Below are 25,007 nucleotides of genomic sequence, written 5' to 3' on the forward strand. Positions count from 1 at the left end.
GGTGGGATTATTCTAGGCATTTATCATGACTTAACTGCAGCCAGCAGCTAAGCACCCTGTCAGCCACTTGCTTGAAAATCAAAAAATGTGTCATGGAGGGAGTTGGCAGGAAGGAAAAGATTAAATACACTGAGAATCTGGCCAGACTCATTATTATACTTCTACCGTGCTACTCAGGTCAACTTTCCAACAGAGTTAATGTTTACTGGTATGCGTCACTCTGAGAGTGCTGAGGGGAAAGATGTCTATTTCTCAGTTCCCAACACAGTTTTTCCACTGCCCTCTCAAATGAAAACATCTTGTAGAACATGTATGGCCTCCTCCTCCGTGCCACAAACCAGACACATGACTTTTTCACTTAATGCATTGCATTAGTAGCCCAAGAGCACTGACAGGCCTGGCTGTCCCTGCCCATCCTCCCCACCTGCACAGGGCCTAGGACCTCATGTCAGCCCCCCAGGCCATCAGCTCCTGCCCTAGTGACACCGTAGAAGGGCCACTCTCCAGCTTCTCATAGCCAAGGCCCCACATTGCCTCGGCACATCCCTATCCCTGGCTGGCACGTGGGATGGGCCCTGGCTGCCAGCTCATGCCCTGACACCCCATGGGGAGCAGCCAGCCCACTCTGTGCCCTGACACCCTGCTGCCCGGCACACTTCCCAAATAGCCACTGCCATTGGATTTCACCCCACAGCCAGAATACCCTCTCCTTTTTGCGCTCTCCAGTTGCAAGTACCCTCTATAAGCCTCACAAATACCTTGCTGCAATCAATATCCTAGGTTTACTTCTTGCACTTTGACTCACTTTCCTCATCCCATCTTAATTCTTCCTTAGTTTTTCTCATGAGCTTTCTATAAAAATGTTTCTACTTCCTAGAAATTTGTTCTTTCTTACTCATCTTTCCTGAATTCTACCAAAACACCCCATACTCATCATTGCACCGTGTCAACAGAATATGGAAAATCCTAGAACAACAGACCATAGTTTCATAAAACTATCATGCACAGAAACTACCTCTGGAGGAGTCTTTTAGTTGCCAGAGTCCTCCACATTAAGTAGAGGATATAAGTAGTAAAATAGACTTAACATTATTTGATAAACCCGGACAACTTTAAACCATTCCCTACAGTAGGGTGGTGCATAGTAATGAGATGTGTTAGTGCATAGTAATGAGATGTACAGGCTAGCATAGGGTAAGTGTGTAGGATTTGAAGTGTGACTTGGTAGAAGCAGCTGGGAATAAAACAATACAAGGGGGAAGAACCAGCTTTGAGTCAGGACTCTAGAAAGTCTTTAGTGCCTCAGTGCAAATTTAGGTTCTTAAAATTCTGATTCAGCTGTTACCTATTCCTGTAAAAAAAGGTCAGTAGCTAACTGCAGAAGGAAGTATTTCACTGTCTCCTAGGCAACTAAAAAAAATACACCCTGTCTGAAAACACCCACAGCACTGTGTCTTCAAGGAATGAGCTGCTTTGAGTCATTTTCAGTGCTTCATGCTGGGCACAAGCTGGGCATACCTTAAGCTAATTCACCTAGGGTGAGTTCACAGGATCACATCCCCCATGTTCCCACAGTACATGTTAAATGTGACAATTACTGAACTTCAGAACGTGGCCAGTGGAGAAAGTCTACTGCCTCCCAAGGCAGCAGTTCAGAGGGTATATGATGGCCGTGTGGCCGGGTATCAGCTGAAACCTTGGCTGAGGTCGATTTATGGTGATTGCACACCATGTTCATTTGTGTATCAAAAGTAATCACTTGTCTGCTCCAGCCAGCCTGCTGGCTGTCCTAAATCTCCTGCATCAAGTCATGCTGATGGGGAAAATCTAAAATGCTCTTGTCCTCTCCTAGTAAATCCATGTATGTTTTTTAGGAGAGTACTTTTGTCACCAACCTATGAGATATGAGGAGGGAGGAACCAGACAGTAACGTGGGTTAAAGAATACCTGCTATTGCCAAGTGAGGCTGTACCACTTACAGCAAGTAATTAAAGATTAATCAAGCTCTGGAAGGAAGCAAGAGGGAAAGAATGAGATTGTCTAGCAGACAGGGTGATGGCCCTCCCCTTACAGAATGGAAAACACGATTCTAGTTCTTGTTCCAAGGGCTGCTTATGTATTTTATATTAAACAGATACTAGAATAAGTGACCAAGATCCAAGTGTTTCTGCACACTTCGTACACACCTTCCCACATCCACTGATGAAAATCTCTAAAATTTTCTTACCTAGTTAGCATTTACTTTGATGTAAAAAACAGCTTCAGCAAGAGATCCTTAGAAGGTTCACTGGACAGACTAGGGTGTTGCCATTAGGACACTTTAAGGGCATGGGATATAAAGCCTCTTGAGTGTACATTTTGCTTTCCAGGTGAATACTCTAACCATTCCCATAATGTGCTCATCAGCTCCTACTGCACATTTGCCTCTAGGCCTGACCCATAGAGGCTGTGGCTGTCACACTGCTAGTTTTCAAAGTCCTCTCTTCATTATTGGTGTTAATTAAGGTTTACCACACTAAAGCCTCGATATCCCCATCTTTCTCTGGCAATGCCTGCTTTAGTAGCCCAACAGGAGCAGATCGGCAGAAGCAAAAGTCAGTAGTGAGGACCTGACATCCACATTTTACACATGTTCAGGTTTTCCTTCAGAATAACTCTAGCTTGATTTTCTAGATTGAATACCCATTAGTGACTGGAGCACACTGAAGTACCCTTAGGGCATTAAAACCTGAAGCATCCAAATGATCACTTATTTTCTTAAAGCTGGTGTACTCAGGCAGCGTATGTGCCCACGTCAACACCATAGCAACAGACTTTCATGATTCATGAAGGAAAGCTGGTGTCTTGGTACGTGTCTGAGCATGCATGTTGAGAGCCAGAAGTTCTTATGCTTACTGCATATGTACTTTGGGAAGAAAATGGTGTCTCCCTGGCCAAATGGAACTCCTCAGTGCGGATCGAGTGTTGTATGCAATGGCCATCTCCTCTGCTCAATTTGCCAGCATATTTTACATTAAATACAGACTGTTGTGAGTTTTCTTCCTTGCCACACAGGCTACATGGTGTTTATTCTGGGAAAACACATTTCAAAATCTTACAGGGAAGAAATAAAAAAAAAATTAGGAGGATCTGATGGAATCTGCAACTGTTGGGGTGATTCTACCTGCATGATATGGTAGATATTTTGATCGCTGATACTGCATTTCCCTCCGGAAAAAGCCTGCTCCCGCCGTACCCTAGCCCTGACCCTTTCCCTACTTCAGGAAAACACGCTGGAGCAGCCCCCAGTCCCCTGCGCCGCTCCCATCCGCCGCCGACCCGGCTCACCCACCGTCCGCGGCCCTGGGGCGGTGGGAGGTGCCAGGGCACGGGCTGGGATGGGACGGGGGAGGCGAGGCCGGAGCTGCCTCGTTCCGCTGTACGCTCTGTTAACGGCCCGAGTTCGGAGCGGGTATCTGCCGCAGCCGCACCACGCCTCCACGGTAGCCTCAGGTGAGCGGAGGGGCTCTCCTCCGGAGGGTGAGGGGAGGGAAGCGCGGGCGGCAGGGCTTCTCCCCTGGGGGAGGTCGGAGGGAGCGGGGCTGGAGGCCGCTCTCAGAAGCGAAGCCGGAGGCTTTGGCTGGAAGAGGGAGCCGGGCTTAGGGCCTCCCGCAGGCCCGGCCCTGCTCGGCCGCACTCCGCCGGACGCCCCGCTGCCGGCCCAGGTCTGCCCTGGGGGCACGAGCGCGGTGCAGGACCGTTTTTCCCGGTGGAAAGGGGTGTTCGGGGGACCAGGCCTCCGCCGCTGCCCACCACGCGTCCATTACAGTGGTGCTGCCCCTAACCGAGGGGCCCAGCAGGCGGGTGGTGGGCCTAACTTCTGCATGGGCTCAGCTCCAAGGATGGAGTAAATCTGACAGAAAGGGAAAAAGAGCTCCGGAAGTGCTGTCTCAGGCCGTACAGACTTTCTGTCTCCACTGAGATGCCTGAGCTTCCCGATGCACCACTGTGAGGTTGTGCTCTGTTAAAGCAGGTTTAGTTGGAGCAGCAAGAAACTCTGTATGGATATTCCTGACTAAATGTGTTGTTCAAGGAGAAGAAGTGTATCCACAGGTTTGGTTTAACTTTGCTGGCTTTAAGTACTATGTTTTTTTTTAATTGAACCTGCGCATCGGTGGGTTACATACCCATATTGCCTGTGTGCTTTTTAAGGCTTCTCCTGCTTCACGCAAAAATTGTTAGTTTACAAAATTCATATGCTTTCTATGTGAAGAAATTTCTCATATGTCGAATAGATAGAGCATGTGGTAGGCTGAGGTCTTTGGGAGATAAGTTTTGTTATAGTATCATAGAATAGTTAGGATTGGAAAGGACCTTCAGATCATCTAGTTCCAACCCCCCTGGCAGGGACATCTCACACTAAACCATGTCACCCAAGGCTTTGCCCAACCTTTGTACAACTTTCCAGGAGAATCTGCTGCAGAATGTACAATTTAACAGTTCCTTTCACTAGGAATAATATCCAAATAGCAGTTTTCGAGGTTTTTTAAGGAATTCAAGGCGTGAACACTTTCGACAGTAGTCAGTATTCGAGCATTTTTTACAAATCTAACTGCTTACGGATGAAAGTATATTTAGACACTCTAAATGGAAGTGCATCTGCAATATCTAGAGGAGATACTTTCTTACCTACTTCAGGAGTCAGAGCAGTGTGAAGTTCAGTGGTAAACCGAGGCAGATCTGTATTTGAGATATATAAAAAATAATTTCTTTGAAGATAACGATTGCCGAGTCCCTGTTTGTGGGAAATGAGGTGGCATCCTTGTAGAAGACTCCAGTGTTACAAACACCACACAGTGTCTTTCTAATTTCAGAAAAGGTCATAAGTGATGGGACTTGCAGTAATGGTTCAGAGCTGCACCAGCGGAGGTTTAGACTGGACATTAGGAAGCATTTATTTACCAAGAGGATGGTCAAACACAGTAACAGCCTTCATAGAGAGATGGCTGATGCCCCAAGCCTGTCAGTATTTAATAGGAATTTGGACAATGCTCTCAACAACGTGCTTTAACTTTTGGTCAGCCTGCAGACACCCTGACCCAACTTTGGTCAGGCAGTTGGACTAGATGATTGTTGTAGGTCCCTTCCGACTGAAATAGTGCATCGCATTCGACCTATGTCTGCTAAGATGGGGAAATTAAATGAGGCCAGGTGTATTTTAATATATCCATGTATGTGGGAAAAGCAAACAGGCTTTTCAGCACAATAACATAAAAACCTATGTAAAACTAAGAGCTTGTAATTCTGATGTACACGAGCAACTAGGTGTTTGGTGGTGAAGTTTTTGGGGTCCTTTCCAACCCTAACTATTCTATGATTCTGTGATCAGTAGAGCTGAGGCAGAGTGACAGGCAGACATGGTGAGGTTCTAGGGTTGCATGGTTGCAGGAGGTAGTGTGATGCGTGGTGATACCCAGTGGAGGTGTGTTGGTGTGATGAGAGAGGAGAGCACGTGGAAACAGTATGCAAAGGCTGTATGGCCGTGTTAGGGTGGGGAGGGTGTATGAAAGCACCCGGCAGAGGCTGGTGTGCAGCATAGGGAAGATGTGGAGTTGTGTATGGAGGCACAGGAGGTGCAGCAACATGAAGCAGATGTGCAGAGAAATGGCATGTGTATCATAAGCTTATGGTGGGGACATGACAGGTGTCACCGCATGTGGGAGATGAGTAGGTGGGGCTGAAGAAGGGCCTGGGACAGCACAACAGTAGAGTGTAGCGTGGTAGAGTGAGAAAGGTTTGTGAGTCAGGAGCAGCATGAAGGAGGAACAGGGTGGTGAGTGGGGAGCATCCATGCAGTGAAGTGAAATGTGTCCTTGGGGTGCCATGTGTAGGCTTCATCGAAGTGAAGGGAACTTGGAGAGAGAAAGCATATGCTGTGTAACTGTGATAAGGGTCCATATATGTAATAGTGTAGAAGGGGATGTGTTTGTTGTTGGGAGTCATGCGTGAAGACAGTAACGGATGCACTGGTGTTCGCACAGGGGGCCGAGGGAGAGGGCTGGTTAGCGGATCACTGCTAAAAGAACGTGGAGGTACTGGGGGAAGACGATGCTGGGATGAGGAAGTGGACGGGATTTATGTCGATCACTTGATCCGAGGACCCGCTCGGAGGGCGGGGGAGGGGGGGAGGAGTTTGTGCCCTGTGTCTGGGGACGGAGGGGGGCGGCCGGAAGGCGGCGGGGCTGGGCCTCACTCCCGCCTCTACCCCGCGCAGGCCGAGGCTGCTATAGTAACGCGGAGGACGCCGGCGCTGAGCGGAGCCAGAAGGAGAGATCCTAGTCATGGTGAGCGCCTTAGAGGGAGGGAGAGCGGGCGGTGGGATGGGGCGAGCGCCGGCCCATGCTGAGCCGTGTCTCTTCCTCGCAGCCCTTCACCGAGCGCGCCTACTACCCGCCGGCGGCGGGGGGAGCCGGGGCCGTCACGGGATCGGGGCCGTTTCCCGCCTTTCAGTTCCGCGACCGCCATGAGGGCCCGGACTGGCGGCGGCTGAGCGCCGTGGATGTGTGCCGGGTGTCGCGGGAGGGGGACGTGGCGGCCCTGCAGGAGCACCTGGAGCACGTCACCTTTTGCAGCGCCGAGCGGGAGCGCTGCCCGCACTGCCAGGGCCCCGCCGACCCGCTGCTGCTGAAGCTGCTGCGCCTGGCCCAGCTCTGCACCGAGTATCTGCTGCACTCCCAAGAGTACCTTAGCGCCCAGCTTGGCAACCTGGAGGAGGCCTTGCGAGCTGCCCTGGCCCAGCGTGACGAGCTGGGCAAGGAAATGACCCAGCGCTCACTGGAGATCAAGGCGCTAAAGGAGGAGTGCCGGCGGAGGAAGAAGATGATCAGCACTCAGCAGATGATGCTGGAGGCCCGAGCCAGCTACCACCAGGTGAGAGGAGAGGTCCTGGTGGCCCAGTGACCCACAGCTTGCCAGGGATAGGCAGCAGAACAGCTCTGCTCTGCCCCAGTACACTTGCTGGGTGAAAGGCTGGAGCTGCAGGGACTGGTGACCTTAAAAAAGGGAGTGCATTGCTTGCAGGTGCTTTGCTTCCCATCTTTTCAGTTGATATCACAGACATTTGGGAGAGTGGTGCATCATCTTCGACAAACCCTCTTTTTACTAACAAGTGCTCTTTATTCTTGGATTTGCTTTTGATGTGTCTGAAGTGTCAGATACACACATACAAAACCTGTGATAAATGTGTTGCTACTTTCTGTTGCTCTCTTTCCTTTTGTATCAACGGCATGGTCAGAAAACACACAGGGCAAGTACATCAGAACTGGTGCTAGGCAGTAACTTACCTGTCTGTAAGTTACCACTTCAGTAACATTCTCCAGGCACAAAGTTTTTGCTTGTGTATGTGAGTCAGAAGTGACTCAGGCATTATGGTAAAGAGCCCCAGTGAGGTAGCTAATCCATAACTCCACAACAATCTGTTCCTTAAGGGTCTTCTTAAGAGACTTAGTACATAGCTGTTCTGTCTCCCTGTGTTACAGCACTCTTTTTTTAGGGAGGGGTTTTTGTGTTCTGGGTGTCACAGTTTGTTTTAAATATTTTTCAGCTTCAGCATTTTTCAACAGGTTGCAGGAAGCAGATTGCAGCTTGAAATGTAGTCTGAAGTCGAGAGTACACTGGACAGACTTGATGTGATTTTAGGCAAGCTCTTTGTGTCTATGAGTTTAAAGTTCTGTTTTTTTTTTTGTTGTTTTTTGTTTTATTCTTTGGGTACTAAGAGTCCTGATTGTTGAAATTCTCTTTAATCAGTGGAATAGTTGCAATACGGAACCAACACAAGTTTTCTTATAATACATCCAATCTTATCCCACAGTCTGATACCAATTTCAGCAGGCTAGTTTAATATTTCAAGACATCAGCTAAGTTGGCTCAGGTGTTTCTGTAAGGGAAGAAATACCTTCTGTCCCAAGACTAGAGCTATACATATGGTAGACTTCATGGAATAAACCTTGTCTAAATGCATATAAGAGTTAGTCTTAAAGACAATCTTAAAGACAAGCTGGTGTAATTTTAAAAAGCCAAACAGAGCAGTTTGTGTGTGCTGTGTTGCACAAGAAAACTGATCTCATGCATCATTTTATGTGTGGACTGAAATAATTCTGGTACTGTGATTGCCAGCTAAGTATTTCCAAGTTTTCCTGAAATATTTGTAGAGTACAGCTGTCTGAGTGGAAGCTGAAGAACATGGTAGTGAACTTGGCTCATCAGTAAGCTTCTGTTAAGTGGCCTTACAATAAAGCAGACATGGAAAAGCCGTTTCCTTTTTTTAATTTCATTTCATATAAAGTAAACATCTGACGTCCCCGTTATTTCTTTTCTCTGATAGAAAATTCTTGTCTGCAGAAGTTTATTTAGGTTCCTGTGAGAAAAATTAAGTCCAGGGAGTGATACTGAACAGTTCTTGCAGTTCCTACAGTGTTTCCAGGGTTCTGAGTGTGTGTGCCAAAGGGAAATGAAACTCTTCGCAGGGTTTGTAGGTGCAGAGTAGCAGTGTCATCAGTAAACAGTAATTTTGTGATAAACAATAATTGTGTGTTACTTATCCATGCCATGATCTTGGGTGGTCTGCAGTGCCAGATAATAGGGATTACTGGTGTTCCTGAGGGGGTACTTCAGATTCCATCACCTTAAAGTCTTGTCTGTTTTGCAAAGGAGTCTGTAAATAGTTACCTGTTTTAGTGGAGGTACATTTTATGTTTAATGTAACCATGCTTTGGAATTCAGATTTAATTACTTTAATCCACCACCAGTGTAAGTTTAACCATGAATCATAGAATAGTTAAGGTTGGAAAGGACCTTAAGTTCATCAAGTTCCAGGCCCCCTGCCATGGGCGGGGAAACCTTACACTAAATGATGTCACCTAAGGTTCTTTCCAACCTGGCCTTGAATACCACCAACTTCCCTGGGCAGCCCATTCCAGTGCCTCACCACACTCACAGTAAAGAACTTCCTCCTTATATCCAGTCTAAACTTCCCCTGTTTAAGTTTGAACCTGTTACCCCTTATCCTGTCACTACAGTCCCTAATTAAGAGTCCCTCCCCAGCATCCTTATAGGCCCTCTTCAGATACTGGAAGGCTGCTATAAGGTTTCCACACAGCCTTTTCCTCTCCAGGCTGAACAGACACAACTTTCTCAGTCTGTCTTCATACAGGAGGTGCTCCAGCCCCCTGATCATTCTCGCGGCCCTCCTCTGGACTTGTTCCAACAGTTCCATGTCCTTTTTATGTTGAGGACACCAGAACTGCACACAATACTCCAAGTGAGGTCTCACAAGAGCAGAGTAGAGGGGCAGGATCACCTCCTTCGACCTGCTGGTCACTCTCCTTTTGATGCAGCCCAGGATATGGTTGGCTTTCTGGGCTGCAAGTGCACAGTGAAGCCAGCTCATGTTAAGTTCCTCATCAACCAACACCCTCAAGTCCTTCTCCGCAGGGCTGCTCTGAATCTCTTCTCTGCCCAGCCTGTAGCTGTGTCTGGGATTGCTCTGACCCAGGTGTAGTTGCATGCACTTGGCATGGTTAAACTTCATGAGGTTGGCATCAGCCCACCTCACAAGCATGGCAAGGTCCCTCTGGATGGCATTCCTTCCCTCCAGCATATCAACCGAACCACACAGCTTGGTGTCATCAGCAAACTTGCTGAGGGCGCACTCAATCCCGCTGTCCATGTCAGCAACGAAAGATGTTAAACAAGACCGGTCCCAACACCGATCCCTGAGGGACACCACTCATTAGTGGTTACTGGACATTGAGCCGTTGACCACAAACTTTTGCCTGCAGCCATCCAGGCATTCTTTATCCATGAGTGGTCCATCCATGAAACCGACGTCTCTCCAATTTAGAGACAAGGATGTCGTGTGGGACAGTGTCAAACGCTTTGCACAAGTCCAGGTAGATGACATCAACAGCTCTACGCCTGTCCATCAGTTCCATACCCCGATCATAGAAGGCCACCAAATTGGTCAGGCAGGATTTCCCTTTGGTGAAGCCATGCTGGCTGTCACCAAGCACCTTGTTGTTTTTCATGTGCCTTAGCATGCCTTCCAGGAGAATCTGCTCCAAGATTTCGCCAGGCAGAGACTGACTGGTCTGTAATTGCCTGGGTCATCCATTTTCCCCTTCTTGAAAATGGGGGTTATATTTCCCTTTTTCCAGTCATCGGGAACTTCACCTGGCTGCCATGATTTTTCAAATATGATGGCCAGTGGCTTAGCAACTTCATTTGCCAGCTCCTTCAGGACTCGCAGATGAATTTTGTCAGGTCCCATGGACTTGTGCACTTTCAGGTTCTTAAGATGGTCTTGAATCAGATCCTCTCCTACAGTGGGACCTAAGGTCTTCATTCTCATAGTACCTGTGTCTGCCTTCCAAGACTTGGGTGGTGTGGTCATTTGCCAGTGAAGACGGAGGCAAAGAAGTCATCAAGAACCTCAGCCGCTTCCAAATCCAGGGTAGCCAGTTCTCCTGATAGCTTCCAGAGAGGGCTCACTTTGTCCCTAGTCTGTGTTTTGTTCGCTACGTGCCTATAGAATCCCTTCCTGTTATCCTTAACATCCCTAGCCAAGTTTAATTCTAAGTGGGCCTTAGCTTTTCTAACCCCGGTCCCTAGCTTCCTGGACAACCTCCCTGTATTCTTCCCAGGCTGCCTGTCCTCGCTTCCACCTTTTATAAAACTCTTTTTCCTTCTAAGTTTCCTCAGCAGCTCCTTATCTATCTGAGGAGGTCTCCTGGCCTTCCTGCTGCACTTCCTTCTAGTTGGGACGCAACACTCTTGAGCTTGCAGTAGGTGATCCTTGATACCAGCTAACAGTCTTGGGCTCCCCTGCCCTCTAGGGTTATAACCCATGGAACCTACTAAGCAGGTTCTTGAAGAGGCCAAAGACTGCTCACTTGACATCCAGGACAGTAACCTTGCTGCACGCTCTTCTCACTGTCCTGAGGATCTTGAACTCGACCATCTCGTGATCACTACAACCAGGGCTGCTCTGGAGCGTCACATTTCCAACCAGCCCTTCCCTGTTGGTGAGCATGAGGTCAAGCATGGCACCTCTCCTTGTTGGCTCCTCTATTACTTGCAGAATTAAGTTGTCTTCCACACAATTGAAATACTACTGTAAAATGGTACTTGGTATCTCTAAGTCCTAAATTTAAGACTTGTTGGCCATACCTTCATCTGAGTAGTACGCATTTAATTTTAAGTAAGTTTTTCACTTTTTTGATACTTTGTTCAGAAACCTTACATTCTCACGCACAGTGTAGGCATGAAGTGCACATTGTGTCTAACTCTGTGAAAAGTAGTTGCAAGAATAATGTCACATAATTCGAAACCTGAATATTCCCTGTGTTAAACCTGTCTCCTGAAGTAAGAGCTTGCTTTCACTGCCAGCAAGGCAAGTGACATGAAGTTTGTGCTTGAATGGATAACATTATTTCACAGCCAATTTCATTCCATAAATCATGTACAATCTGTTCCACTGTAAGATCCCTCTTGGTTGGCAGTAATGCTTTGCTGCCATACTCTCCCTTTTTACTATGGTTTTATGTTAGCACTTTTTTTTTGCATTTGTTCAACAAAATTTGTCTTAATAATTCATGTCCTTAGAGTTTGCTGAAAGAGGTATTTAATAGGATACCTATCAGTGGAAGTAGTGTAAATATTAGATGAAATCTGGGAATTTGAGTATGATGGCAAGATCTTGAATCTGTTAAGTCAGTCACAGTCATATTACACTGATAAGGAAAAAAGGCATCAGTTGAGCATTTGTGGTTTATTAAAATGTATTTATTTGAAAAGAACGAGTATGAGGAAGAAGTAAGAAGCAACCCTCCCTAAAGTGATTTGGGTCTCTGATTTGTAGGCTTACCAGTATGTTGCAATGCAAAATCTGTAGGTGTAGCTTCTGTTGTTGTACTGCCCATCTGTTTTTAATATTATGAATATTACAGAGATGGACTTCGAAGGTGAACAAAAAAAAAATAAAAAATTTAAAATGAGTAGGATCCAAATTTGACTTAAAATCTGACTTGAAATTAAAAAATAGTAAGTAAATTTTAGGAACAGTAATTGAAAACAGCTTTATGCTTCAGAAGGGTGGTAGTTAACATACTAATATATGTACCTTTTCTTGCAAACCAGTGTGCTGTTACCTTATCTTGAAGTGTCTGAACTTCTTAAAACTCACTTACGTATAGTCAAACCCATCTTTCATGGTTTTTTTTTCAGCTGTGATACAAGAATCTTAAGAATACCTGAGCTGTTAGTTGGCTGGAGTCAATATTTATTTTGCTGAATAGTGTTGTCCTACTTTTTCCTTACATACTCATGTCTTACCTGTGGTGTATATTTGAATTTGAGCTTGGTTTGCCAAACAGATGTTACTAACAATAACATGGTTTCATCTTTTTTTTGTTGTTTTTACTTTTTGTAGTGTCAGCTTTGTGAAAAGGCTTTTATGAGCTATTCCTTTTTACAAAGTCACATGCAAAGACGTCATCCAGAAGAATTTCGAATTGGTATGTACTTTAGTGTCATCAAAAAATTTAAGATAAATGGTGTATGTGATACAGTGAGGATGTGCAGTTCATTATTTTGTGTAACTGGGAAGAATGATTTTTGGGTCCCTTTTTAGGTGGCAGATACCAATTTGTGTGAATGCAAGCAACACTTGACGACAAAATGTATTGGATGACATGTTTCAGTCTATAGAAAATAACAAAAAATTGTATGCCATATTTACAGTACCTTTTCAAACTAATATTTCCACTGAATACTTCAGTCAGTAGCAGACTTCAGGGCACACTTTTTGTATGTAGGCGTGTGTATTATGAGGGTGTGTGTAAAATGAATAAATTGCACTTAAGGACAATACATTTTTTGAATATATGTATGTATATGAATTATCAGTCATATAATAATCCAGCTCACCTGGAATCAGTTTGAATAGGGTCAGACTCCTGTGAACCAAACTGACTAAAATATAGTGAGAAAGAGAAACTATCAAGAATAATCTGACTTCAGGTATTTATGGTAAACTCTGTTGCTATACCACTAATTCAACATACTTTTGCCTCTCTGAATTGAAAAGTACTTAGGTTGAAAAGCAATGCTCTCAAAATTTGTTTCATTGATCCCTAAATTCTCTCCTTCCCTTTAGGCTGCATGCTTATGATTTATTGCTAAGGACTAATAAGTATTGACAAATGGCAGTGATTAGAAATGAGTTAGGAAAAAAGAGCATTTGGCAGGAGAAAGGGAAGGAAGAATCTAGTGGGGTCTGAACTGCAGCTTGTCAAGCAAATAAAACAGCAGGAAGAGTGGGAGGGTCTGGGTAAGCATCTGAGTGTTAATATATTGGAAGAAGAAAGCTTGTGTGCTTTATGCTTGATAAAGATGGTACTGGAAGATGCTGCAGAAAGAGTAGAATTAATTATTATCCAAAGAATTAGTCTGAAATGACTGAAATGTGAGGGAAATACTCCATACAGTTATTTCTGAAATAATATTCTACATTGTGCTCAGATTCCCAGATGATGGGCTAGTAAATCCTTGGCAAATTAGTAAAATGTTTCAAGATTAAAGATTGCTATATTTTTTTCATATTTAACATGTTTTTTTTACAGTGACATTCTTCCTGGCTTATTCCAGATAAATAATGAGTTGTATTCCAAATGGATTACTTAAAAAAGTTATTTAGAATAATAAATTAAACTTAACAGAATTGAATTAATGAGGTTCACTTTGTCCTTCACGTGTCATTTTTGAGTCTGTGTTGCTTAGATTAGTTTGAAATTAGATTATAGACTACTTTTAAATATTGTATAAACTATTTCACGTGTCATTGATACACGTATTTTCAGTCTTTAAGGATAAGTTAGCAGGTAAACACATACATGTTTAAGAATATCTTTGGTGAATCATAGTAGTGGGAGGGAAGTGGTCTAAGAGAGCCACACTTCGTGAAGATGCTACTGAAACACTATAGAAATGCATTTGCAGTATCACATCTCCAGAAACTACAACAAACATTTTAAAAATCTGTGTTTCCTTTAAGCAGACCAGAAGAGGAAAGCAAAGACAGAGAAATTGCAGGATGAGATTGATAAACTGAAGGAGCAGTTGCAGCTCACCAAATCCCAGTTAGAGGCTGAACAGCAAGCTAACGTGGTCAGGTTTTCTAAGGTAACATGTGCTAAGTAATGTGAACGTCTCAAAAGCATTGGTACTTTGGACTGCGTTCATTCATTTTGTAACTGAACAGAGCGAAATGTATCTAAAACTTTCTTGTCTGGCAGGGATGTGCTTGAGCATGAGAACATAGCCCTCCCTTGCCTCAGGTAATCCATAGAATCATAGAATGCTTGGGGTTGGAAAGGACCTTAAGATCATCTAGCTCCAACCGCCCTGCCATGGGCAGAAACGCGTCACCCTAAACCATATTGCCCAAGGTTCTGTCTAATATTATAATATCTAATAATATAATATTATATGATTCTTAGATCCACTTTCTTCTTACTTTCATTTTAGACGTATTTTAAATAAATACTTTAGGCACCACTTCTGTGAGCACTTGCGAGTTCATAAGCTGTATGGGCTGTTACTGAAGCAAATAAAATTGCCTTGCTGTGGAGAAACAAAAGCTATTTTTGGCATTATGATATTTTGTAGTGTCTAAGTCTTTCTTAGATCTAACTGTGATTTTGTATGTGACATTACAAACTGAGTCAGATTTATTCTTTGCTGTGGAGAACTTTACTGTCTAACAGAGATGTAAAGCAGTTCAAGGAAGAGAGACTGAGAAAAAACAAAGCAGTCTGGAGGTTGCATGTTGGTCTGTAAACCCTTAGGATTTGGCTGACCAGAGAGCGAAAGCAGAAAGTAGTATTAGCTACTGCTATGTGAATGGAGAGACCTTAAACCAGAATGATTTTAAAGCAGTAATTATCTGTTTGTAATCACATGCATGGCTTTGTTTGGTATTATACTGAATCTTCGAAGTATACTTACTGTCTCAGAAAGAGAAACTAGAATCTCTTAAGTTACCTGTATAATTACTTTTTTTTTTTTTAACTTTGATAATTTCAGGTCATCTCACAGTTTGCATTTCTGTTTAAGTAAATACAATCACAGTTTGCTATAGAAATAGGGGTGGTTTTTTTTCCTTTAGCAAGGGAGAGGATTTGTGCTTCGGTTTGAGGAGCAAATTCTTGGCATAAGAAACAAATACGTCCCATGATTGAGTTAAATGCTGATCTTTGTGTTGCAGTTTACCCTATATTACATTCAAAAGCAGTCTTTTGTGGTTGTTAACCTAACTTGTGAGAACCTTTTCTCAATATTTGGAACTTCTGAATGGCTTTCCTAGGGGAGTATGAGGACCTTCAAACGTAAAACCAACCATTATATTTTGAAAGAAACCTCGCATTTTGAATTTAAAGGAAATAAAGAAAACACGGATATCATTAATTATTTTCTTCCTTGTTTTCAGAGGAAAATGTGGTCTTCTGTAAAAGATGTAGTGTTTCTTTCTCTGAACACTGCTTCAGACTCTTCTTTCTCCAGTCTTCTTGTTCCCGTTTTCTCAGAGCCATTCAGCTCCCTGTTTTGTTTTTTTGTGGGGTTTTTTTCCATTTTCAAAAGTACTTAAATGATGAAGAACATGGCTAGAGTTTTACTTAGGAATGTGAGCCCTGTGTGAACATGTGCTAGGCATGCTACTCATTCATTCTGTACCTCACTCTTGAGAGGTACAGCAATTATATATTTCTCCTGCCCCTAACGAATTGTTTTTCTTATGAAAACTTGGAGTGTGCGTAACAGGGCAGTGTATGCTTTTTAGTGCCTATGGGGTCTATTCTGAAGTCACTTGTTTTAGCTGAGGCTCCTAACTACAAGTGGACTACCTGAAATGTCCTGAAGCTGCAGCCTGCAGTGTTATACAACAAGGAGCTTTCAAAGCTTTTGTGTTTTTCTGGGATTTCACAGAAGACAGGAATGTGGAGTGTGGCTGGTTGCAGTGTGTCTGCCATGACTGACACCCACTGTCAATTCAGGTTTCATTATGTTGTTGTCTTTTGACCGAAAGAGCAGAAGATCTTTCCCTTTGATATTTTTTTTTTTTTTTAGGATAACCACTACTGGAGGGAATTTGGATAAAAACTGTCATACTTCCAGTTCTTGGTCACTTCTACTCCTTTGAGGTGAAAGGATGCGGAAGACCCCATTCTTCATGACTGTACAATGATTGCTTGTTATAGTTAGCCAGAGAACAAATTCAGACTGAATCTGTGATGGAAAGATGTAGGGATTGCCTACAAAGTGTATATTCTGGGCAGTGAAATGCAGGACTTCAAACAAGTTGAGGACTATAGAAAAGTGAATGACTAGGTAATAGAATTATAAAATAATTTAACAGGTAAAGTGGGTTAACTGTATATGGAGAAAAAATAGTTCTAATTTTGTCTACAAAATTATGGGCTCTGAGCTGAATTTTTTTTCTGAAGGAGAAGATCTTAAGGTTGTGATAGATACATAGTTTCATGGAAGCATCATCCCAGTGGTTAATAGCAGTCAGCAAAGAAAGTCAAATATTACAGATCAGTCTGAAAAATGGCTGTGCAAGCCACAGCCTACATTCCATGTGTGGGTCTAGTCCCTTCATCTCAGATATGATATGATATACCAATAAAAGTTATGGAGATGGTCTACAAAATTGATCAATCTGTATTTAAAGTGACTGAGCATGCTGAGAGTTGTCAGTCTGAAAAAGAGACAACAGCTTGGTGGAAATGGAGGGCGAGATACTGATGGCTGCAAGATGAGGAGTTTCATAGAGTGAATAGGTATTAATCATTCACTTTCTTTTCCAGTTCAGGACTTGGCATCCATCAAATGAACCTGGCAGGAGCCAGATTCAGACCAAAAAAAAAAAAAAACCCCAAACTTGCCTCTTCATTCAACTTGTGTATCTCATTGGCAAAAAAATGTTTCAGTTACTAAAAGCTGACACAGCCACAAGGGATGACTGCAAAAGTGTATGAAGAGAAATGTATTGAAGGCTACTGAGTTTACATAACTCTGTCTGTGCAAATCCTCTGAGCTGGAAACAGTTGGCAGCTTGGAGACTATTAAGGAGAATGTGTGTGTTTGTTTGCCCTGGTATTATCTTTTCCCACCTAAATGCTTATGACCTCTGTGAGAAACAGGATATGGCCTCTGTGAGAAACAGGATGCTGAATTAAGCAGATCTTTGATATGACCAAGTAAGGTTGTTCGTGTGTTATTCAATGAAAAATAATGAACTACCAAAGTGTCTTTCCAAAATATAGAAAAATGTATAGTTTCCTATCTCAAAATTCTTCTGAAACTGGTGGATTTTATGTTTTTTGATGTGACAGTATTGCCCACTGAAAGTGACTGCTTCCCACACATAGTTTGGGTGCTTGAATTGGTGTTGCATGTGGGGGAAAAATAACAAATAATGCTTTTTATATAATTTCAGGAATGTGAACAGCAAAAATCAAAAGAAGAAGAAATTCTGCAGTCATTTCATAAATGGAAAAAGGAGGAAAAAGATAAATTGGCTGATGAAATAGAAAAAGTGAAAGAGATGTTTATGAAAGAGCTTAAAGAGTTGTCTTCAAGAAACTCAACATTAGAAAATGTAAGTGATTTATATTTTCCAGCATTTTAAGGCATGAATCCCTTGTAATAGATGGCAGTGAACTTCACATACTTGAAGCGTGATGTTGTCATCTTAGAGGTCTTCTTACAAAACTCTAAAAATAATGGTTTGATGATAGCCATAATTCTTTGTATACTGGTGCTTTAGGAACATAATTTCAGTTCTTTTTTAAATTGCACTGTTCTAGATGAATGAATTAACGCCTTCAGCAACTACATCAGTTTTTGCTTACTCTTCAACCTTTGAATGCTTGTAGATGAGTAGATGTGATTGATGTCTGTTAGGTGTGCTTACACTAATATTCTTGTAACTGGCATGGAGGCGACTAACCTCTGGGTTGTACTCCTGACAGTATAACTGCATGTGTTTTCAATGCATGCTCTAGAAATGCTTTCCAGAGTTTTCACCAGAAAGAAAGCTGTAGAAGTATAGGTGGCTCAGAAAACAAATATGGACAGTATTACTGGAGTAGCATGTATTTTGTAGCTGCTATGTCCTGTGTGCACTTGCAAGGTATATTTATGTTAGATGTATGTATTAATAATTATGTGAAACTTGATAAATGCCGAACTCATCATAAACGTGAAAAGTATCTGATGCAGACTATGTATAGTTATGTTTAAAATAAATTGTGTATTAAATAACAAAGTGTGTATACATGTTCTTAAATTCTCTCCTCCCCCTCCCTCCCCCACCTTCTTCTAGCAACTGGTAGAATTACGAAAATCCAGTATGCCACAAAAATCCAACTTAGGGACACTGAAAGACAGCCAGGACTTTACAGAAGAGGAACCTCAGAGTCCTCAGGATTATCACAGCGTGGTAAAGCTTCTTGAAAAACAGGTAACAATATAACTTGATGTATTGCTTTTGACAGACTACTTGTGTTTTATTTATTTTTGTACATCTCTGAATAGGGTTTTAAATATGTAAGTAAAATTCTCATCTCTCTCAAGGCCCACAGTATCTTCTTCTTGAAGATTTACTATTATTTAGTACAATCTTTATAATGCAGATCGAGGCATTATTTCGCTTATCCTTTATAAATGAACTAATTGTTATTTATTTATATTCTCTTATTCTTTGTGATTAAATATAACTAGTATTACCCAGTATGCTTGCAGTTCAGTTCCAGAGTGCTCTAGTAAAGCATTTATGTCTGCTCATCTGTGAGATCACTTACAAATTGGAATTGTCCATTATCCAAGATTAAAAAAAAAAAGTTGAGAAACTTTCTGATGGGATCTGTCAACACAAGGCTTTTGGGCCATATGAAGCATTTCAGCTTGGTGGGTTAAACTTCTGTACCAGGACTGTATTATCTGACTAGCACAGATGCTGGTGCTGATGCACATCAATTTGACAGTCCAAAGTCCCACTTGTAGGAAGGATTGAGCTAGAAAGGGCCACAGAGGTCAAGGTTGTTGCATTGCTCTGAGACTCACCTCTGTGTCCAGGTTGTTCCTGTTAAAAAAAAAAAAGAAAGAGTGTGAGACCTTTGGAAATACCCACAAACCTTTTTACTCCTTTTTTTGACACTTTGAGACATGCATTATATATGTCATGGATCTTGGAATGTGAAGATCTTTGTATATTGCTGATATATAAAGCTGACTGTATCAAGATGAAGTATCTAAACATCCAGAAGTTTAGATACTTCAGTTAGTTTTACTTTATGGGTCTTTTTATTTCATCAAGGAAGATTCACTTCACTCTGAAATTTATATATTAATATCTTTTTTAATCAACATTACACAAAATACATTGCTATTGAGTACTTGAAATGACATTATTTTTGGGAAAAAAAGCCCTGCTCCTACTACTCTAATTGTTAATACACAGAGATGCGTCAAAATACTAGTGTATTTCTTACAGCTACTATGGATACAAATTAAAGAGCAGATATGTAGTTTCTAGAATGATTGGTAAGAAAACCATACTCAGATGTATAAAACATGCTGATGACTGTTCTAGGTCTTAAATATGGGGTTACTCAAGCTTCATATCAATAATCTTTTCAGTATTTATGCTTTATTTAGAAAAGTAAAGCTACATATATCAAACTAAATGGTAATGTGTTGTTAACAGGAGTAAATATTAATTTAATCTATGCAGGAAAATAAGTGGACATCTAGAATACAAGCCCTAAATCATGACCATGAGACAGAAAAGTCCCTGGTAAGTAGCACAGCAAACCAGCTAACAGGAGGTTTTTTTTCTTTATTACCCTTTCAGTATTTCTGAATATGCTGTAATACATCTGTTGCATTAGAAAGCCTAGATATCAAGAGTTGTAAGAGCATATCCTCTTAGACCTATTTATTACCTTTTTCTTTGCTAGGAGCTTGACCTTTCAGTCAAGGCTAAGGTTGAAACAGAATTTGTCACTTAAGAATCTGACAGACACTTGAAACTGTTATCGCTCTTCTGAAGAGCTTACAATTAGTTCTTCAAGGACTGTGTCATTATACAGTGTTTTCTGTGTTACATGGATATGCTGGAAAGTTAGATATAACTTGCCAACATGTAGCTTTCATCTGCCCTGTACCTTCTGCTGCCATGTACCTATACCGTATGTCTCTTTTTTTTTTCTTCTGTCACTTCTCTGCTGCTTTTTTAGTTGTAGCTTTCTAATGCAGAATCTGTTCAGCTTTTCCAGGAAAAAACACCATGACATTTTATTTTGCATCAGTTTATGTATTTTACTATACAGAGCTTTATTCCTCAGATTTTTTTTATGTCTGCATTTCTTTTTAATCTCTTTCCAGCTTTGTTTCTCTTGCTTCTTTTCCTTTCATTTTCCTTTCATCTGCGTGAGCATGTAAGAGCTGAGCAGATCATAGTGGTCTGACCAATGCTTCTCCTCCTCTGGCAAGAAAGCAGTGGGGAGGAACCATGGAACATTCCCCCAAAAGGATGTAGTTAATGATACACCCACATACAATGCAAGAATAGAATAAGGGAGGAGTAATGTAAGTATTACTTTTGGGATGGTGCACTTAAAACATATTGTTCCCTTTTTTCTCCATTCAGAGCTAATGGGTTTTTCAATCAAATTCAGATCTCATCTCCTTATTTGATTACATTATTTGATAGTATTTATAACCAAGTATTTTTGTAGAGTTGTAAGCTTTTTCCTGCAATCTTATTTTTAGGCAATCTCAGCAATGTGTATGCATGTCCCTTTCTTTTTATTGAGATTTAGGTAGCCTTCCTTGTGTAAATAAAAAGTGATCCTGACAGCTGTAAAATATGCAAATCCCAATGAAATCACAGGAGACATTAAGGTTTTTCTGGAAAAGAAAAAATAGAAAAAAGAAAAGGAAAAGTTAGAAATATTTAAGCATGACATTTGCTTGTTTAAACTGTTTAGTATTAAAATATTTTCTATAATAATATGAAGTTACTTTTCTTTTGATTACTTTTTAGCTGCTGTCACAGATTGAGAAACTTAAATTATCAGTGAGAGAAGACCTGAATAAAAATAATGCCTTTTACAAGAGGAGGATAGAAGAGTTGGGGCAGAGGCTTCAGGAGCAGAATGATCTGATTATTACTCAGAAGAAGCAGGTCCGTTTCGTGAAGCATTTGGTGTTTCAGAGAGCATAGAGCACAGAGAAACATTTTACTGGCATTTGGTCTTTGATATATCTCTGGTTGCATATTGACTGTGTATCTGTATGGCTTGGACTTCTGTTTGGGGAACTGAAGTGCAGAACATTGTTTTACACATAGAACTGCTTAGATTGGTAAAGACCCTTAAGATCATGGAGTCCAATCATAAACCTAGCACTGCCAAGTCCACCACTAAACTGTGTCCCAAAGCACCACATCTAAGTGTCTTTTAAATATCTCCAGGGATGGGGACTCCACCACTTTCTGTGGCAGCCTGTTCCAATGCTTGACAGCACTTTCAATGAAGAAATTTTTCCTGATATCCAACCTAAAGGTCCCTTGGCTCAACTTGAGGTCATTTCTTCTTGTCCTGTGGCTTGTTACTTGTGAGAAGAGGCCAGCACTCATCTCACTACAGCCTCCTTTCAGATAGTTGCAGAGAGCAATAAGGTCTCCCCTGAACTAAACAACCCCAGTTCCCTCAGTTGCTTCTCTTAAAACTTGCTCTCTAGACCCTACATCAGCTGCCTTGGTCTTTGGACATGCTCCATGATTTGCAACTCAATGATTTGCTTGTAGTGGATTCACAATTTACTATTTTCTTTAGACTGAATTACAGCCAGATAGTTTCCTCTACACTCAGTTTCATTCAGTGCATGTCTTGGGTGTCAAATGGACAGAACAGTAGAGCAGACTGGAGAACTGTTCATACATTTCAAATAAATGTGTAATTAAGTGTTTCCCTGCAGTGGAGCTGGGCTTGCAAAATTGAACATGAATTGCTTAAGCAGAAAGTACTGAAGCTATGAGTGCTGAAGTGGTCTATAAGCCTGCTTTCATTTCATTTTGTAGTTTGTGAAAAACAGGGCACAGAAAGCATAAGTCCATATAAGACAACAAACAGAAATAAGTCTTCATCAGTCATTAAGCATGAATGAAATACACATTAAGCAGTAGAACAGTGTTCCATAAAAGTAGTACTTTTCTCTACAAATCATAAACAATAATTTCTGTTATGGAATAGTACTGAAACTAGGTATTTTGTACTAAATGTTCATTTTTTGGATACTGATCATTTACATTTGTAACTATTAATTTATCTGTCTTCCCTATTCTAGATTAAAGAATTGTCCACAAGATCAGTTGGAAACATTAAATCATATGAAGGTAAGTACAAACTGCAAGAAAAATCAGATTTTATTTCTGATTTCAGCAGCTTGGCTGAAACAAATGTTACAATTCATTAAAACATAGAGACATCAACTTTACTCACTAAATATTGAAATCAAATCATGACTGGCAATTTGTGTTTCACAGGGTACTTACCCCTTTTCATGTCATGATTTGCAAAGTTCATGTTTTGCATCTGTAAGGCATCATAATGTAGAAAGATGATTGCTCGAATAGTGAAGAGATGTGAAATGCAGCAACTGTATTTTGTATTATGTAAGCAACTTTAGGCTTTGCTTTATGAAGTGTAATTTTAATTGTTTTGGCATGCTTGACTATCCTTTGGCTGCTGAACTCACAAAAGCCAAAATACTGGAAGAGAAGAAAAAATAATAGCTTTTCATTTAGGATACAGATCAAAGAATTTTAAGAACTCTGTCATTTTCGTCTGTGAGGTGCTTTAACATCTGAAGTCTTACAAGTAACTAAACCTTGTAATAGTGTTTTACTATGTAGTCCTGCACCACAAACATCCATATAGGTGATGCTGCAGTTGCATGACTTGAAACAAGTTTACTGCAGTAGATGATGACATCTGAATTAATTCTGATCCCGGTTTGGAAACCATCTTGCTTTACTGGCAAGGCGTTGGTTTGAACTGAATCTAGCAGCAGGGAGTAGGTTGGTTTGAGGAGAATGTAGTAACAGTAAGGCTGTACACATTTTCAGCTAGAGCTTGTGATATCCAGCCACACTAAAGGACAGACAAGTATAAGACCGTGGCACACAAGTGACTTTGCTTGTAGGCCCCAAGCTTATCTGAGGAGTGTAGAATTGAAGCGATGATTCTCTCCAAGGCTACACTCCATACATGAGATATATATAGGCTATATATAGGCTTTGTGCAGTAGATCCTCTTTGGGGAATATAAGCCTTGATTAGGCTAGACTTAACTAAGTAGCTTTGGGCCAAGACTTCTTCCCTGAGACATAAAGACAGCATACAGACATGACCAAAGAGATGGTCACATTCCACTTCACTGATGATATAGTTACTAGTTTCTTTTCCTGATTCTAGAAGTATTAAAAACATTAAACATCTATAAAGACATACTTTTATGTTGTGAAGGACCATTTTTTACTTTCTAAATGATTTGTTTAATTTTTCTCCATTAAAGCAAAAATTTAAATGATTTATAAATGTGATTAAATATTGCTATGTTTTAGAATCTCTATATATGTGTATTATTGCTTACTATAATATTTATTTTTTTTTTTACTCTTATGCAATTTTAGTGAACACTACTGTAGAGCATCTTCAAGAATCTAAACCAAGTCTACAACTGATGCATGGTAAGGCTTTTTGATAGTTCCAGATCCAGTATTTTCAAATGTAACCCTCTATCTTCTCAAATGTGTTGCTTGTTGAATCGTAACTGTAAGAGTAGTTAGTTACATTGAAAGAACATATTTGGAATTGCTTTGCTGTATGTCTGTGTCAGCACTGAGAATTACTGTCAAGTAATTGTAAACATGTACTGTTAAAAAAGAGTAAATGAAAACCAAAAGAAAATAATTTGAGAACATTTCCTAGCACGTGTATAGTGTTGAAGCACTTTAAGGTAAATAAAACTAATTGAGGAAATGAAATGTCATTTTCTTACAGAAAATTTGCTTATCTGGTATATGCATATACTATATAGGTATATATGTGTACTGGGTTTTATGTAGGGAAATATGTGGAGATGTTTGGTTTTAAGTTCTGAAATAGTGTATTTTTCTTATATGAGGTCTAATGGCAAGGAGGAAAAATAAAGGAGTCAGAATAGACAGCCATCCTGTGTAGATAGTTTTTCCAGAGTATATCTGTAGTTAAATATAGATCATTATTTATTTAAACTTGAGGTGTTGTGATAGTGTTTAGAATTGGGGGAAAGGGATGAACTTCCATTTGCGTTGTTTTGTACCTTGTGAAAATAGTTTTCTTTCTTTCTCAGTATGCAAATTAATGGAGAGTATTGTTACCATACCAATATTCTGCAATCAGTTAATTATTTGCATTTTAAGTAGAAAAGTAATGAAAAATGACCTTTTGAGCAAGTAAAGTACTTAAATGTTACAAACCAGTTTAATAATTTGAATTACTGAATTACAATTAAGTTTTTAATCATTATATCTCGTAGTTTTAAAACCTGTCATAGGGAGAGAAAATGGAATTTGTGTAAGAAAAATGTACAGAATTTATCTTGTACAACAAATGCAAAATTCTGAAAAGGCATATGGGGAGAAGGACAGTATACAACAGAAGCTTTCAATATAACTTCATTAAGGAATGAAAATCATGAATATGAAGTGTTGATTTAAAAATATTTGTAATGACGAGAATTATTAAATGAAGGAAAACAGATTATTATATGGTAGCATCTTTTAAATAATACAGAGATTTCTTTCTAACATATACAAGGTTAGCAGTTCACTGCGTGAAGCTTTTTATGTGAAAATGT

At 40.9% G+C, this 25,007-nt stretch overlaps 1 protein-coding gene across 1 annotated transcript in view; it reads left to right on the top strand.

Moving 5' to 3' along the window:
* Positions 1-3,321: 3,321 nt before the first annotated feature.
* Positions 3,322-25,007, top strand: part of DZIP1 (DAZ interacting zinc finger protein 1) — a 41,301-nt gene continuing 19,615 nt past the window's right edge. The window contains exons 1-11 of the mRNA XM_061361112.1: positions 3,322-3,492; positions 6,254-6,323; positions 6,406-6,909; positions 12,467-12,551; positions 14,093-14,217; positions 17,537-17,698; positions 18,425-18,562; positions 19,835-19,897; positions 21,149-21,289; positions 22,453-22,501; positions 23,800-23,856. Of these exons, the coding sequence (XP_061217096.1) occupies positions 6,321-6,323; positions 6,406-6,909; positions 12,467-12,551; positions 14,093-14,217; positions 17,537-17,698; positions 18,425-18,562; positions 19,835-19,897; positions 21,149-21,289; positions 22,453-22,501; positions 23,800-23,856 (1,327 nt within the window). The 5' untranslated portion in view covers positions 3,322-3,492; positions 6,254-6,320. The remainder of the gene's footprint in view (positions 3,493-6,253; positions 6,324-6,405; positions 6,910-12,466; positions 12,552-14,092; positions 14,218-17,536; positions 17,699-18,424; positions 18,563-19,834; positions 19,898-21,148; positions 21,290-22,452; positions 22,502-23,799; positions 23,857-25,007) is intronic.

This window comes from Neopsephotus bourkii, unplaced genomic scaffold (genome assembly GCF_033783945.1).
Source record: "Neopsephotus bourkii isolate Nb327-2 ecotype Australia unplaced genomic scaffold, CSIRO-AGI_Nbou_v1 NB_1052, whole genome shotgun sequence".
In the NCBI taxonomy this organism is placed as follows: Eukaryota; Metazoa; Chordata; class Aves; order Psittaciformes; family Psittacidae; genus Neopsephotus; species Neopsephotus bourkii.